Genomic DNA, 14,636 nt, shown 5'->3' on the forward strand with positions numbered 1-14,636 from the left:
CCAGATGACACACATGCACCAACAACTTGCTAACTATTTTCTTGCCTCTGGCCGTGGCGACCGGGGCTGACAAACAAGGTTTTGCTGCAGTTACAGAGGCAAAGTGGCAAGCCCTCTTCAGTGGTAAGTACTCGGTTGATCACAACTCTTTTTTGTCTTAGGCCTAAAAAAAAAATAGGTGTGGTTACGGTAACCCGACCTACCCTATTTTTAGGGGCCGACCCTATAACTTTTTATTACATATGTCAAAAAAAAAAAAAACCCTAAGAAAACCAGTGCAGAAAACGCAATGAAAGCGAAAGCGCCCGAGTCGCACACTTATTTCCCTGTCAAGTAGGTTTAATTTGTACACATTAGAAAAAAAAGTAAAAAAAATAAAAAGTGATTGCCTACCTTCCTACCCTTTTTTTCCGGCTATGTTACCGTAACCACACCTATTATTTTTTTGGGCCTTATAGATATGCTTATGTATTTATAAACAGGCTAGCAATCCTTTGCGTCTTTTCTTTATCCACTAAAATTAATTACAAAATAATAATAGACATTGATAATTTGTATTTATTTCTTTGGCTGTCCCTTTTACTATACTGCAGCATAGTTCATGCACTGGTATATTGCTATTTCATATGTTACATGGATTTCCATTGGTCAATTGGGCAAAACTGAGCTCAGTGCAAAAGTGATATCGACGACATTTCCGTTGATATCAGTTTTGATATCGACGACCTCTTTATTGCTTCCCCACTTCAAAAACAAAAACACCTAAATTTTAAAACAAACAAATATATATAAAAATGTAATTATCCCAGAATTTAGTTGAGCAAGTGACTAAAGACTTTTTGAAAGAAAAAACATTTTGAAAAACTGAAAAGTACAAGAAAAGAGTGAACAAAAAGAAATGATAATCAGAGGGAGGGATATGGAACAGCCAAAACTGAGACAAATACTTTTGTAATTTCTTTACAATAAATACAAAATGTCCCGAGAATTAGCAATATATCTAACATTGACTGACTGTGTGACGATATCTTCTGCTATTGGTCTGTTTCGACAGTGATATCAAAATCTCGACCTCCAGTCTCGATTTTGATATCACTGTCTCAACAGACCATAGCAGAAGATATCATCACACAGTCCGTCAATATTGGGTAATATTATCTTTTGGAACACAGACTGATATTGACTTTTTTTCAGGTCCACTCCTGGTTTGAGAAGCTCTTCCCAGAAGTTACCTTTCCTGTGGATCGGATTGGTGGTGTCATTGATCGCAGGGAGACGCAATTCAAGGAGCACCTCAGTGGGGAGACAGGAACAACAGCATTTCTTCAGGTTGTCAGAGATCTTGATTCAGAGATGAGATTCCCAAATTTTGACATAAGAGGGTAAAGGAAGTTTGGCCCTTTGCGTTGCCCCTTGTGGGAGTCAGGGGGCTGAAGCTGATGCGTTTTTAGCATTTACATAACAAAAAATTGCTCAGAAATGAGTCTTAGCAGCAGAATATTTTGATTAGAACTTTGGGCATTGTTCATGCATTTCTAGAATGAATCTCACAAATAAACAACAACAGTCACTGAAAATAACATCACACTCACAGACTGACAAACACAAGTGTGCACACAAGGACAAATATGTGGTCAAATGGTCTTTCAACACGCTCTTGCCTCTCTATTTGTAGCCCAGTACTTTATTACACCACGTGCATTGTGCCTTCCCCAAACATTCAACTTTTGAACCGAATCTCCGAGACGGATGGAAAGTTTTCGTCCCTTCACTTCGGTAGTTATAATTTCGTCTTTCCACGCCCAAACCCATTTGTTCTTTAGCCCTTTATCAATCTCAGAAGCTAAAGCATGTTCTGTTTCTGCCAACAATCGCATTGACGACGCCATCTTGCTAAAGTGGCTAAAGTCAACAACTAAATCAGCCCATTTAGGAACTTCCGCGACGAAGACACTGATGATGAGGAAAAATTTGTTCCCAAATGGACAGTTCGTACACGGGTCTAAAGTTCATTTCGTAGATTTTTGGTTTTGAGCTCGGCGGAGATTTTTTTGTCGGAGGTATTGTCGGTCCGGACAATCAAAAACCGGTCTAGTCTTTTGGGCGATTCAGTCATTGGCAGGTCAGATTTTTGATAATCAACCTCTACCCCCCCCCCCCCCCCCCCCTTTTTTTTTCCTCAAGGGATCTGGACGATTCAGGAAAACGGTCCTGGGGATCAACTTTTGAGCAGAATTCCGCGAAAAAGGGGAAGAATCTCATCTCTGTTGATTTTGTTTCTGATGCACTCAGCCACCTTGGGTTAAGAAGGGGAGAACTTCTTGGAGAGTGCATACACTACTTGGTAGGTATGCAACATATTATGTACTGGTTAGCCTGTAATGTACTGTCTTGATTTCATTTTCGAAATATAGTTTTTCATAATAACTATATCGCTGATAGCTCTACACTTTTACTTTTAGGGTGTATTGCAATTAACTTTGGAAAAAAGGTTAAGCAGCTGTTTATGTTTAAACAAAAAATTACTCACGAGACCTTTAGCTAAACCCATGTGACATTGGTAAAAAAAACCCAGCATGAGCGATTGCTAGTGCTGGCGATCTTGTATTTCGGCAAAAAATTGTGAACTCTGATGAACTTGTTCGTCCTGATCGCAGGATGCAGCTTGCTCTATTTAATCTGAATTTATGCCAAATGAGCTTTTATTAAATAATTTGAATTTAAACCAATTGTTTGTTTTACATTTGAGAATATGCGTCTGCATGTGTTGAACTGCTTCTGTCTCTAGTCAATTTAGAATGTATGTAGCACAATGGCCTGTCAGTGCGAAAGGATTTGCATGCACCCACAAGCTGGTTGCAGCATTTTTCTGGGAGGGTTTAGGTATATTTTAACTGGGACTTTAAACCATCTAAACAATGTTCAGGGTTTGGAAAAGCATTTCCTCCTGCATAACTGCAGTAAGTTATCACTCATCACTAGGTTGCAGCTCACTTGCTGTGAAATTTGAAGGTCGTTGCTTGATGATTTCATGGACATCGCAGTAAACCGTGACAACTGCACAGGTAGCTGCAGCTGGCTCAAGGAAAGCTTGTACGTGGTAAGAATTTGGAGGACAGGCCAGGGATATCCCGGCTCACCCTGGTCGTTGCTAGCTATAGCTGTGACATGGTCGCGGATATATAGCTGTGACTACCACATATAGGTCCGGGTAATCGCGGCTAGCTGCGAGGTAATCGCGGCTAGCTGCGAGGTAATCGCGGCTAGCTGTGACCTAATCGCGGTATATAGCTGTGACTATCAGGAACAGGTCCGGGTTACCGCGGCTAGCTGCGACCTAGTCGCGGCTAGCTGCGACCTGGTCGCGGCTAGCTGTAACCTGCTTGGGTCTATAATAATTCATCGTGGCTTGCCACGACTAGATCACAGCTAGCTGCGACTACATCACAGCTAGCTGCGACTAGATCACGGCAAGCCGCAGCATGATCCCAGGAACATCGCGGCTAGCTGTGACCTGGTCGCGGCTAGCTGTGACCTGGTCGCAGCTAGCTGTGACCTGGTCGCGGCTAGCTGTGACCTGGTCGCGGCAAGCTCACAGTAAGGGGTCCAGGACATCGCGGCTAGCTGCTGCTAGGTCGCGGCAAGCTCGCAGGGAACATCGCAGCTAGCCGCGACCTCATCACATCAAGCTCGCGGGTGGGATCTCCATATAAGGATATATAACTACATCGCAGCTAGCTGCGACTTAGTCGCAGCAAACTTAATTTGCATGGTAAATTACGGCCTCGCAGCGACCTCGCAGCGAGGCTCGCTGCGACCTCGCTGCGAGGCTCGCCACAGGGCCTTTTTTTCTGTAAGGGTAAGCATGGTGGCTATTTGGTGAAAACTTTGGCTGTGTCTCCCTTTAAAAAACATCTGATGTAAAGGAGTTACAACACTTACAAGAGAACTGCTGGGTAGGTGTTTCTTGTGAATAATCCAATGTGTCTGTGTATTTTAGTCATCTGTATATATGAATGCTACTTCATTATTTAAATTGTTCATAATTTGTTTTTGTGTGCATAGAATTGGGTTCTGCAACCACACTGGGAGTTGCAGGAAGTCAGACAGCAGATCCAGATGAATCAGACCAGGAATCAGGGGAAAACCTGACTCAAGGTGACTTTGAAGAGCTGGAGGAAGATTACAGTGACTCTGAACACAGTTCAGAAGACTTACAGGAAGAGGAGTCTTCAATGTCCAGAGACAGCAGCCAAATGAGAGAGCAGAAGCGAAAAAAGAGACATCCCAGAAATCGCAATGCCAAAGCAAGGAAGAGGCAGAAAGTAATCACTTATTTGATGTTTGTTATTTTTTCTGGTTCATATTATAATTTTCCTGTTGTCAAAGTGTTCCAGGAGAGTGCGTTTGAAACTTCACCAACTTGCAGGTTGTGATATCGCTATTCTGATCAGTCTCATGCCTAAATTAGGGTACCTGTAACATGTAACAACTTCTCATGCTCTCATAGGTTAGTCTTTTTCTTTTTTTTTTATCAAAGGACTAGGAGCAGTGCTGCACAAATGAACTTTTCCTGTTTCCCTTTGCTGGATAGAAAAGCTAGTAGGGGAGTGCAACGCTAAACTAAAGCTCATCAGATGAGGCGCAGTATTTTGGCTCCTGGATTTTAAAATCATCTGTTAATTCTATGCCTCCCATCTGGACAATTTTGTTTATGATTGTCCAGTTTCAAAGCTGGCATAAGAAAAAAATAATGGAATATTGAGTTTGTGCTGGTAATGTTGAAAATGCTCTGGTTTTTAAGGTGTTTGAATTATATGTCTTTTCTTTTCTAAGCGTGACAAAGAAGTCAAAGAAGTTCATTAGTCTTGTACTTGACAAACATCAATTTTGAACTACTATTCTGACGGGCGCAGGGGCCTAGTGGATAAGACATGTGCATGGAAAAGATCTTGTAATCCATGCCAGAGTTCGGTGGGTTATAGAAACACAAAAATACCCAGTATGCTTCCCCCGAAAGCGGCGTATGGCTGCCTAAATGGCAGGGTAAAAACAGTTATATACGTAAAAAACCCTCTTGTGCAAAATCATGAGTGAACGTGGGAGTTTCAGCCCATGAATGAAGAAGAAGAACTACTATTCCCTCAATATAATGTTTGTCCAGGTGAAGCCGGTGAGGTATCCCGTATAAACTACTGACTTTGACTGAACTTATGTTCTTGCTGAGATACATAATAAGGAATCAATCTTTGTTGCCAAATTCTGGCTTCAGTTTTGGGTGGAAGTTGACCAAAAATTAAAAACATGATATGTTTGGATTAAAAACAAGTTCGAAAAGTTTAGAAAGAATAGAGAAAAGCGCGCTTTCCTGTGAAGTGCTATACACTACTATGCTATACTGGCTTGTCACTTCAAGCGAGCTGGCCGCGGGTAATCTATTTTAGTGAAATGCAGCAGTGCGTTCAGTTTATTTCTGTGAGTTAAACAGATTGACAAAATTTCGCTCTACGCAACTGCTTTTAAATACATTTAACCTAAGTATTTGAACATAGTCGTTATAGTTTCCAAGTCAAAATTATTCTCCCTGTTTGCCATTATCAATCTGCAGATAGAACCCCTTTGTCATCTGCTACTCAGTTATGATCATGACATTCTTTTTCACATGTATACTTATAAAATGCATGGTGTGTATTAATGACCTTTTGTTTTAATAACCAGTGTTTGCAATGTGTTGTTTGAACTGATATCTTTATATCAGTGCTCTTAACTGATTGTTTCCATGTATTAACTCTGCTGCTTTGCATTTCAGAAAAAGGAAATTCACCATCCTGATGTGTAAGTATTGGTTTATTCTATTTTATCATAGGCATATGATCTTATAATTTTGTTTTATCCTTCATTAGTTCTGTCAACACTTGTTTTTAACTGCTTACTTTCTATTTTTTTATAAACCAGCCATAGAGTGCATCACCCCAAACTGTTTTGAATTCTGGATAGAGAAATCTCGTTATGAAATGGCGTCAGTGCCTTTTGGCGAATGATCAATGCATCATGGAGCTGGACTGCCAACATGAAAACGACGTTAAACACCAAATAAAGAAAGAAAGAAAGGACTTCCAACATAATGTCGGTCACACTTGAAATAAATGCTACTTGAGTTTGCTTTCCAAACTGATACGAAGTGAACGTGAGCATAGGGTCAGTTATGAATTAAACTTACCTTGAACAATGAGATAGAAAGAACGTACAGTACACAAATACGTACGGAGGAACTCGGAAAGGAACGAGTTGATACCGATACCCATGCTCGAGAACTCACGTGTAATGTTTGAAGTTAAAATTTCTCTGTTTACCCCTTAGGACAGTGACCTGTGTTAGCTCAATTGGTAGTGTGCCCGACAGCCAATTTGTTATGTTGATAGTCGTGGGTTCAAATCTCTTAGCGATCAAGAATGATTTTCAGTTTTATTTTTTCAATTGTAATTCTTGTAGGGGAGACCGGGGCTAGTCCGCCTGCTTTTATGTGAAATCAGTGGAGACAAGGCAGATGAGACACAGTTCACACAAATAACATACAAGCAAAAAACAACAGAGTCAATGTATAGTGTTGCTGCAGTAGGCCACCGAAGTGACAATTATTTTATTAAATTCTGTAATTATTTTACCTTACCTATGTTTTTCAAGAATAGATAGTTAATTGCCCAACCTGTTAATTAATTTAGTTGGGGATTCTCATGGAATCCAACAATTGAATTTCATTATAAAATCTAGAGAGTCCATAAAGCTTTTGGGGCTGTTCCGCCATAACGTTGACAATTGAAACGTTAGTTTGATATTATTTAGATATGTTTATGCCAGATGCCACAGTCGCCGGCTGCTCAGCCCAAAAACCGCTCAGGGCGAAAGGGAAGTAGTCTGGGACCTGGTGCAACTGTGGACTATAGCCTAAGTTTCGGTTCCAGACCAATCAATAATGGTACTGCACCGAAGCTCAAACGGTGGTGCCAGCACACCCTGGCAGCATGCAGAAAAAAAAAAATTGTCGGAATCAAAAGTGAATAGGAGCCAATAAGGGCATGTAATGTACCGTACTTTCCGGGTGACAAGGCGCTACATCGCATAATGCGCACCCCCTTCTTTTTAACAAAAATTGTAATCCAGTCACCCATTGGGCGCAGGGGGCCGATAGGGCGCACCAAAATTGAAAAAGTATACCGGTAACAAACCGTCGAAGAATGAAAATAAGCCGCACATCAAAGGAAGAATACAGAGTGGAAATGACCCAGTTTTTGCCATGAGAGGTGGTTCCCCTGTCATATCTGAGAGAGGAAACACTTCCTGCACCGGGGTCAGTGACCGAGTTTAACAGAGTGGAAATATGTGTGCTCTGTGTGTGCGGCGAGATCAAAGGCAGGTCCATTGTGATAGCTGGGTGGCTTGAGAGCTCGAGGAAACTTGGCCAGGGCAGTACCTAGTAGCTGAAACATGCATTATCACAAGTTGTTTGACTGGTACTCAGGCGGTCTCTTTGATTTTTTTCGTATTTCATACACGGATTAGGCGCTTCGTTATACAAGATGCAGGGGTCGAACTCGAGGAAAAAAGTCGCGCCTTATGACCCGGAAAGTACGGTAATAAACCATGGACAGAATTATGGCATGGACAACCAATCGTTGGAGGCTAACTCATTCCAGTGACAGGAACTAAAAGTACAAGCAAATTTACGAATATATTCAGCAAGGTGACAACAATAATAGCTTGCAATATAATGACCCCATGACAAGGATAAGAATCTAAATTTCCATTGCAATATGTAACAAAGGGGATAACTGGTAAAAATAGGGATGGGTGGGAGGGAAAAGACGAAGAATAAGTCAAAAGTAGAGACAGAGCAAAAATGATGTTGTCTGTAGGTAGACAAAGAAGAGAGTGACCGGACGCGGTCAAGGGAAAAGCATCCACGCTAAGCTGGCTGGAAGGCATTGCCCAGCGATTGGTCCATGTGCTACTTATTAATATTCATGAGGTTACAGCAGAGGAATTCCAATTTCCCATAAATGTCCTTGTTGCCCACAAGACTTTTTATGTGAAATCAGTGGAGACAAGGCAGATGAGACACAGTTCACACAAATAACATACAAGCAAAAAACAACAGAGTCAATGTATAGTGTTGCTGCAGTAGGCCACCGAAGTGACAATTATTACACCCCCGGTATAGGGGTGTGTATAGGTTTCACTCGATGTGTTTGTGTGTTTGTTTGTTTGTATGTTTGTATGTTTGTGTGTTTGTTTGTGTTCGCAAGTAGATCTCAAGAATGAACGGACCGATCGTCACCAAACTTGGTGAACAGGTTCTATACATTCCTGAGACGGTCCTTACAAAAATTGGGACCAGTCAAACACACGGTTAGGGAGTTATTGGTGGATTTTGGTTTTTTGGGAGGATCAACTACGGCATAACTCTTCCTTATCTTCTCCATGTTTTCAGCGTTTACCTCCCTTCCTTCGTATGGTGCACTACAGTAGGAGGGTATTCGGATATTCCCGGCGTTCTGTTACTATTTTTAGAAGGTCACCGCAGTGTCCAGAACGTAAATTGGACCCGTAAATTATCCTCACTGTAAAATTGCAAAGGGCGAATCAATTTATAGCCACGCGAAAAATACACTGTCATCTATCTCTCTATATATACGGCTTCTCTGTGTTTGTGTGTGTGTGTGTGTGTCTCTCTATGTGGGCAACACCTGTGAATTGTTCAGTTCTGTTTGTGATGTGGTCTGGCGGCTTTTGTGTATTTGTATGCACTGGCCTTCCTTTGAGAAGCCAGAACAGTTCAAAAGGGCTTAGAGATAAGCTCTAAATTGCTCAATCCTGAGCAGTGAGAATGGTTATTTCCCTTTGACCAACGGGGGTGTTATTCCTATCGGAGGAATTTCTTGTTTTATTAAATTCTGTAATTATTTTACCTTACCTATGTTTTTCAAGAATAGATAGTTAATTGCCCAACCTGTTAATTAATTTAGTTTGGGATTCTCATGGAATCCAACAATTGAATTTCATTATAAAATCTAGAGAGTGAGACCATAAAGCTTTTGGGGCTGTTCCGCCATAACGCTGACAATTGCCAGGCAATTGGCTGCGCAGCGCCAAAAGTAGGAAGTAAGAGAAATAGTGGCCTATGCAACAACACTGATTAGGGGGAAATCCAACGGATGGAGACACAGATCGACGTGTAATCATATGAGTAGATTTGAGCAGTGTTCTGGTAGCGGCCCTCCTCCTCGTGGTTGGTAAAGACTATGTTGTTGTGGATACCGAGACAGGAGAACATCCTGCACAAATTGAAACAGAGAGATTCCCGGCAGTAAAATGGACACATAAATTGTACGGAGTCATAATACTATCTGCCTTTGCCAAGGAGCTGAAAAAAGACAAGAAATTATTGGAGGAGAGCTGAAAAAGTCTCTGCAGGAGGTTAGTCCAAACAGACATGCATGACAGGGCAGTAACCATAACAACATGGGACAGGTTACAGAGCTCACTCTGCCCTTCCTAGCTGTTGCTCCACTGAGAGACACACCGAACAATGCAATTAACATAATAACACTAAGGAGTGGTTACAGAGTACACTCTGCCCTTCCTAGCATAACTGAACTCTGACAAGGCGGGGTTGGAACTAGAGTGCGGACGAACGCCATGAGGACCGTATGTATGTTTTGAAGGCATCCGATTTCAATCTTCCGAGCTGACGGATCTGGGCATCAGACAAGCCTCGCTCGGCTGCTGCAGTTGCTGCACCTATACGAAAGCTATGACTATGGTAATGAGATGGGTCAACCTGACAAAAGACCAAAGCTTGTTTGAGCACTGTTTCGAATTCCTTACGGAGGACTGGTCTGCCAGAAGCCATGCAAAAAGAGGGCTGTTACCTGGACTGCGCAATTGCAAGTAGGCTGAGGGAGGACGTTGGATCAGGGACGGCATACATCTTATGTATGTATCCAAGGGCAGACACATATGAGGAGATTGTAGCTGGCTTGTACGACTTATTCGTGAGAAAGGAAATGAACAATACAATGGTGCCTACTGGAATGGGAAGTGCCTTTGCTAGGCAATGCTTGTCAGCAAACTCGAAAATTAAGGTCCAGGCTCGACGGTATGGCGTCTGAGTGGGTGGGGCAAGTGATGATTTGAGGAGTAGGCTTAACGTGGAGGTTAGGGGTTCAAGCAGGGCAGCATAGGTACCTGCACTGGGTTGTGTCATTATAAGTCTATTCTTGGAGGTCTATTTGTTGAGAATATTCGCCAAGGCCAGATTATCTGTGTAAAAAGACAAACATTTGTTAGCGAGGGACTCTCCCCACAGTTCCACTGCAAGCACGATGGGGTACAGCTCAAGCAGGGTGATTGACTGGGAGCGCCACAGGTCGTTCCATGTCCCAGACAACCACTGAGCCAAAGACTGCTCCATAACCTAGTGAACCAAATGCATCTGTGAACAGGTTAAGTGAATCCGAGGTCAGGAATCTGCCAGGAAGAACAAGAGATTTGCCATGGAAATCTTTCAGAAACAATGTCCACATGAACATGTCAGCGCGGACTTCTTTCGTAATTCTGATAAAGTGATGGGGCTTGGACACACCGACAGTCTGTGATCAGAATCTGATGGTTGACACCAGATATATGGTGCCTTTAAAACATTCAAAATGTGACCAGTATTTCAACCAGACGGATGGTGTCTTTAAAACATTCAAAATGTGACTAGTTTTACATTTACAACCAGACAAATGGTGCCTTTAAAACATTCAAAAAATAATGTGACTAGTATTACAACCAGACGGATGGTGCCTTTAAGACATTCAAAATGTGACTAGTTTTTATGTATTTTGGGCTGGGTGAGAGAAACGGGGCTGAAAGGATTGCTGGGGCTGTGATCCAAATTGAAACTCCTGGGAGCGATTGCCTCTACCGCGGTTGTTCAAAAACCGAGGCAGGATTGAAAAGGGGTGGGTCACTGGCTTGGGGCAGTGGGTGATTGGGTGAAATGCTCTGCACCCGGCATTAAAACACTGATGTTGATAAGAACATCGCGTGCCTGCTGAGCATTCACCTGACTTGTGGAAGGAAAAACATGCCCCGCTGGGGATGGGGACTTGTTGGGAAGTACGAGGGAGGGGGTTGGTAAGCCCAAGGGAGGTTGGGTGGGATGCCATCGTGGCATTCATATAAAGTTCCAAGTGAGTGGTACCCCAAATGGCTTCCCCTCGCTCGATCAGACGACGAAACTGGGCGTCATAAAAACGCCAGTCGCCCCGCTTCCCTGCCATCCTGACCACGACCTCCATGTGGTGAGCTAGCCCAGGAGCTAGCTCAGGCCGTCTCGCAGTGACGATGGCAGAAAAACGGTTCCAAGCCAGGGTCCATGTGGTTGGGTCCATTTGGGGCTTCGTTTTGGGGCGCTTCTGTAGATAAAGGCCAGTTGGGGAAGTCGGGTCAAACGCAAAGAGAGGGGGTTCATTAGCGGGATCTTCCAGTAGGTCATGCAGGTCAATAAATTGACCCTGCCAAATTTGCTCTTTTAGTTTTCTCGAAATAGTGGCAGTAACTGGGCTGGAAGACGATATAAAGTGGGACTGACCGGGGGTTACGGGAGGGGTGGTACCTGTAATATTGGTGACGGCGTTGTCGATCACGTTCATCACAGGGTCCTCGGGGAGCTCAGCGGCAGATTCCTGGGCCACCAACGCCTGGAGGACGGCCTGTGTGACGGCTTGGACAAGCGCCGGGTCAGGAGCTGCTGCTTGTGGTGCAGCTGGTTGTTGCCTGGCTCTCAGGGGGGGCGACATCAACTGGTTGTGCTTGAGCCCTGATGGGTCCCCGGGTTGGTCTCCTCAGTTTGGCCGTAGCCGAGGCAACACCAGCGGCAGCTCTGCGCTTAGGAGGCATGCTGCAAACCAGGAATACAAACGGGCAGCCGAACTAGTGTTCTGTATGGAGGGTGTGAATTCATTGGCACGGAGACATGTCAGAAGAAGGAAGAATATGGATCTATCGTTTACGAAGGCAAATCCACAACCACACTGTAATGGCCCAGTCAGCCCAATTAGGCTGAAGGACAAGTGAAGTTTGGAACATAAGTGCACTGGGGCATGCTTGGCAATAAACAGAAAGTGCACAGTGGCATAGAGCCAGTGCTTGGCAATCAACAAAGTGCACGGTGGCATAATGCCAGTGCTTGGCAATCAACATAAAGTGCAAGGTGGCATAGTGCCAGTGCTTGGCAATCAACATAAAGTGCAAGGTGGCATAGGGCCAGAGCTTGAAATCAACATAGAGTGCACGGTGGCATGAGCCAGTGCTAGGCAATCAACATAAACTGCAAGGTGGCATGGGCCAGTGCTTGGCAATAACAGAAAGTGAGAGTGCACGGTGGCAAGGGCCAGTGCTTGGCAATCAACATAAAGTGCACGGTGGCATGGGCCAGTGCTTGGCAATCAACATAAAGTGCACGGTGGCATGGGCCAGTGCTTGGCAATCAACATAAAGTGCACGGTGGCATGGGCCGGTGCTTGGCAATCAACATAAAGTGCACGGTGGCATGGGCCAGTGCTTGGCAATCAACATACAGTGCACGGTGGCATGGGCCAGTGCTTGGCAATAACAGAAAAATGCACCGTGGCATAGAGCCAGTGCTTGGCAATCAATAGAAAGTGCACGGTGGCATAGAACCAGTGCTTGGCAAAAACATAAAGTGCACGGTGGCATGGGCCAGTGCTTGGCAATAACATCAAGTGCACCGTGGCATAGAACCAGTGCTTGGCAATCAATATAAAGTGCACGGTGGCATAGTGCCAGTGCTTGGCAATAACATAAAGTGCAAGGTGGCATAGGCCAGTGCTTGGCAATAACAGAAAATGCACCGTGGCATGGACCAGTGCTTGGCAATAACAAAGTGCAAGCAGCAAGGTGGCATAGAGCCAGTGCTTGGCAATCAATAGAAAGTGCACGGTGGCATAGAACCAGTGCTTGGCAATCAAAGGAAGCATAGACCTATATATAGGTCCCTGAAAGAAGCAATTGTTTGCTAGTCAGTACGGATAGAGGGACATAATTCATGCGGACCGAAACAAAAATAGCACATTCCACGGAGGGAGCCGATCATGACGTCATTCCGAAAACAGCCGAACATGTTGGAATTTCGAAAATGGAGGGCGCTGCATGGCAAAACTCACACCCGCGGGGGCTTTTTAGCGCCAGCCAACAAGGCTCCGCGAACTGATTTATAAAACTGGTGCAAACCGTGGGGGGGGGGGGGGGGGGGAGATGTATTCCATCAGAGGAATTTCGAGCCAAGTTGCCAATTTGACGTTGATCGGTCAAACTTTCCGTTGTGGTTCCAGAAAGAACCGAAGGCAAGCCGCGCACGGACGATGCGAGATCGTTAACAAGGCCCACAGCATGATTATACATTTTTAAGTAACTGGCGTGTTTTTCTTCCAGAGTGGCTTCATTCATTCGTCTTATTACACACGAAGGGGCACGTTGCCGAGGTAAAAGCTTAGAAATGATGACGTGAGCCCCGGTTCGAGCTGCTATCACAGACGCAACTGCAAGAATCCGACCGGCTAACCCGTTCGGGTCAGTGTCGAAGGAAATATCGTTATCGCCTATGATCAGGAATAACTGGGGGGTTTCCGTGCCGAAAGGGCTGGTATGTCTTCTTTTCGTTTCTAAAGTGTCCAAAGTCTTTCCCCCGCGACACAAAAACTTTACTGAATGGACCTTTCCCGCAAGTTTGAAATGGGGGGGAAAACCGAGGGTCTGTTCGACCCGCGTAAACCGCGGTTCGTAGCCGCCCGCTAATAGAATGTCTGACAATCACGGCGTGCTTTCCTGGCATCAAAATAAGATCAACCACGAAGAAAAATTGAATGAATAACAGTACCTTAATGATCGTTGAAGCGAAGACACGGGATCAAGTAGAAGAATAGAAGACACAAGAGAGCGAGAAGGAAGTATAAAGAAGAGAAGTTAGGAAAAAAGACGAAGAATAAGTCAAAAGTAGAGACAGAGCAAAAATGATGTTGCCTGTAGGTAGACAAAGAAGAGAGTGACCGAACGCGGTCAAGGGGAAAGCATCCACGTCACGCTAAGCTGGCTGGAAGGCATTGCCCAGCGATTGGTCCATGTGCTACTTATTAATATTCATGAGGTTACAGCAGAGGAATTCCAATTTCCCATAAATGTCCTTGTTGCCCACAAGACTTTATATGCTTTTGGTAGCATAACTGGCGAGTTTGATGAACTAGAAGACTGATTTTTTATTTTACATCAAGACAAATGTGTAGCTGATATCAATGTGCAGACAGTTTTTATGTGCGCATGAACATTTGTTGTACATACTGCTTTAAGTAGACCTACCCTAACGTAGGCGAACTTGCCCCAAGTCGGGGTAAAGCTAGGATTCCATTCTTACGGCTGCGGTGCGGCTCCGGCGACGGCAGCGGCGACGGCAATTTGAAAAACATTGATGAAAGAAGGGATGACCCCATTCACACGGGTGCGGTACGGCGACGGCGACGGCCCGGCGTGCGTGCGTTTTTTCAAGAAAGCTCCATGTGGCTTTCCGGACTGCC

The 14,636-nt window shown here is 44.2% G+C and overlaps 2 protein-coding genes across 4 annotated transcripts in view; one reads left to right on the top strand and one right to left on the bottom strand.

Moving 5' to 3' along the window:
- LOC138968962 (uncharacterized) overlaps nt 1-14,636 on the top strand; it is a 59,039-nt gene that overhangs the window by 15,616 nt on the left and 28,787 nt on the right. For all 3 annotated transcript variants that reach the window (XM_070341646.1, XM_070341647.1, XM_070341648.1), the window contains 2 exons: nt 4,066-4,325; nt 5,810-5,835. In XM_070341646.1, the coding sequence (XP_070197747.1) occupies nt 4,066-4,325; nt 5,810-5,835 (286 nt within the window). The remainder of the gene's footprint in view (nt 1-4,065; nt 4,326-5,809; nt 5,836-14,636) is intronic.
- Nucleotides 6,603-14,023, bottom strand: LOC138968956 (uncharacterized). The gene is made up of 2 exons (XM_070341640.1): nt 13,946-14,023; nt 6,603-11,947 (listed from the first exon to the last, which is right to left on the bottom strand). Exon 2 carries the CDS (start codon nt 11,844-11,846, stop codon nt 10,878-10,880), a length of 969 nt encoding a protein of 322 aa, XP_070197741.1. The 5' UTR covers nt 11,847-11,947; nt 13,946-14,023; the 3' UTR covers nt 6,603-10,877.

Source organism: Littorina saxatilis, linkage group LG6, assembly GCF_037325665.1.
Source record: "Littorina saxatilis isolate snail1 linkage group LG6, US_GU_Lsax_2.0, whole genome shotgun sequence".
Taxonomy (NCBI): Eukaryota; Metazoa; Mollusca; class Gastropoda; order Littorinimorpha; family Littorinidae; genus Littorina; species Littorina saxatilis.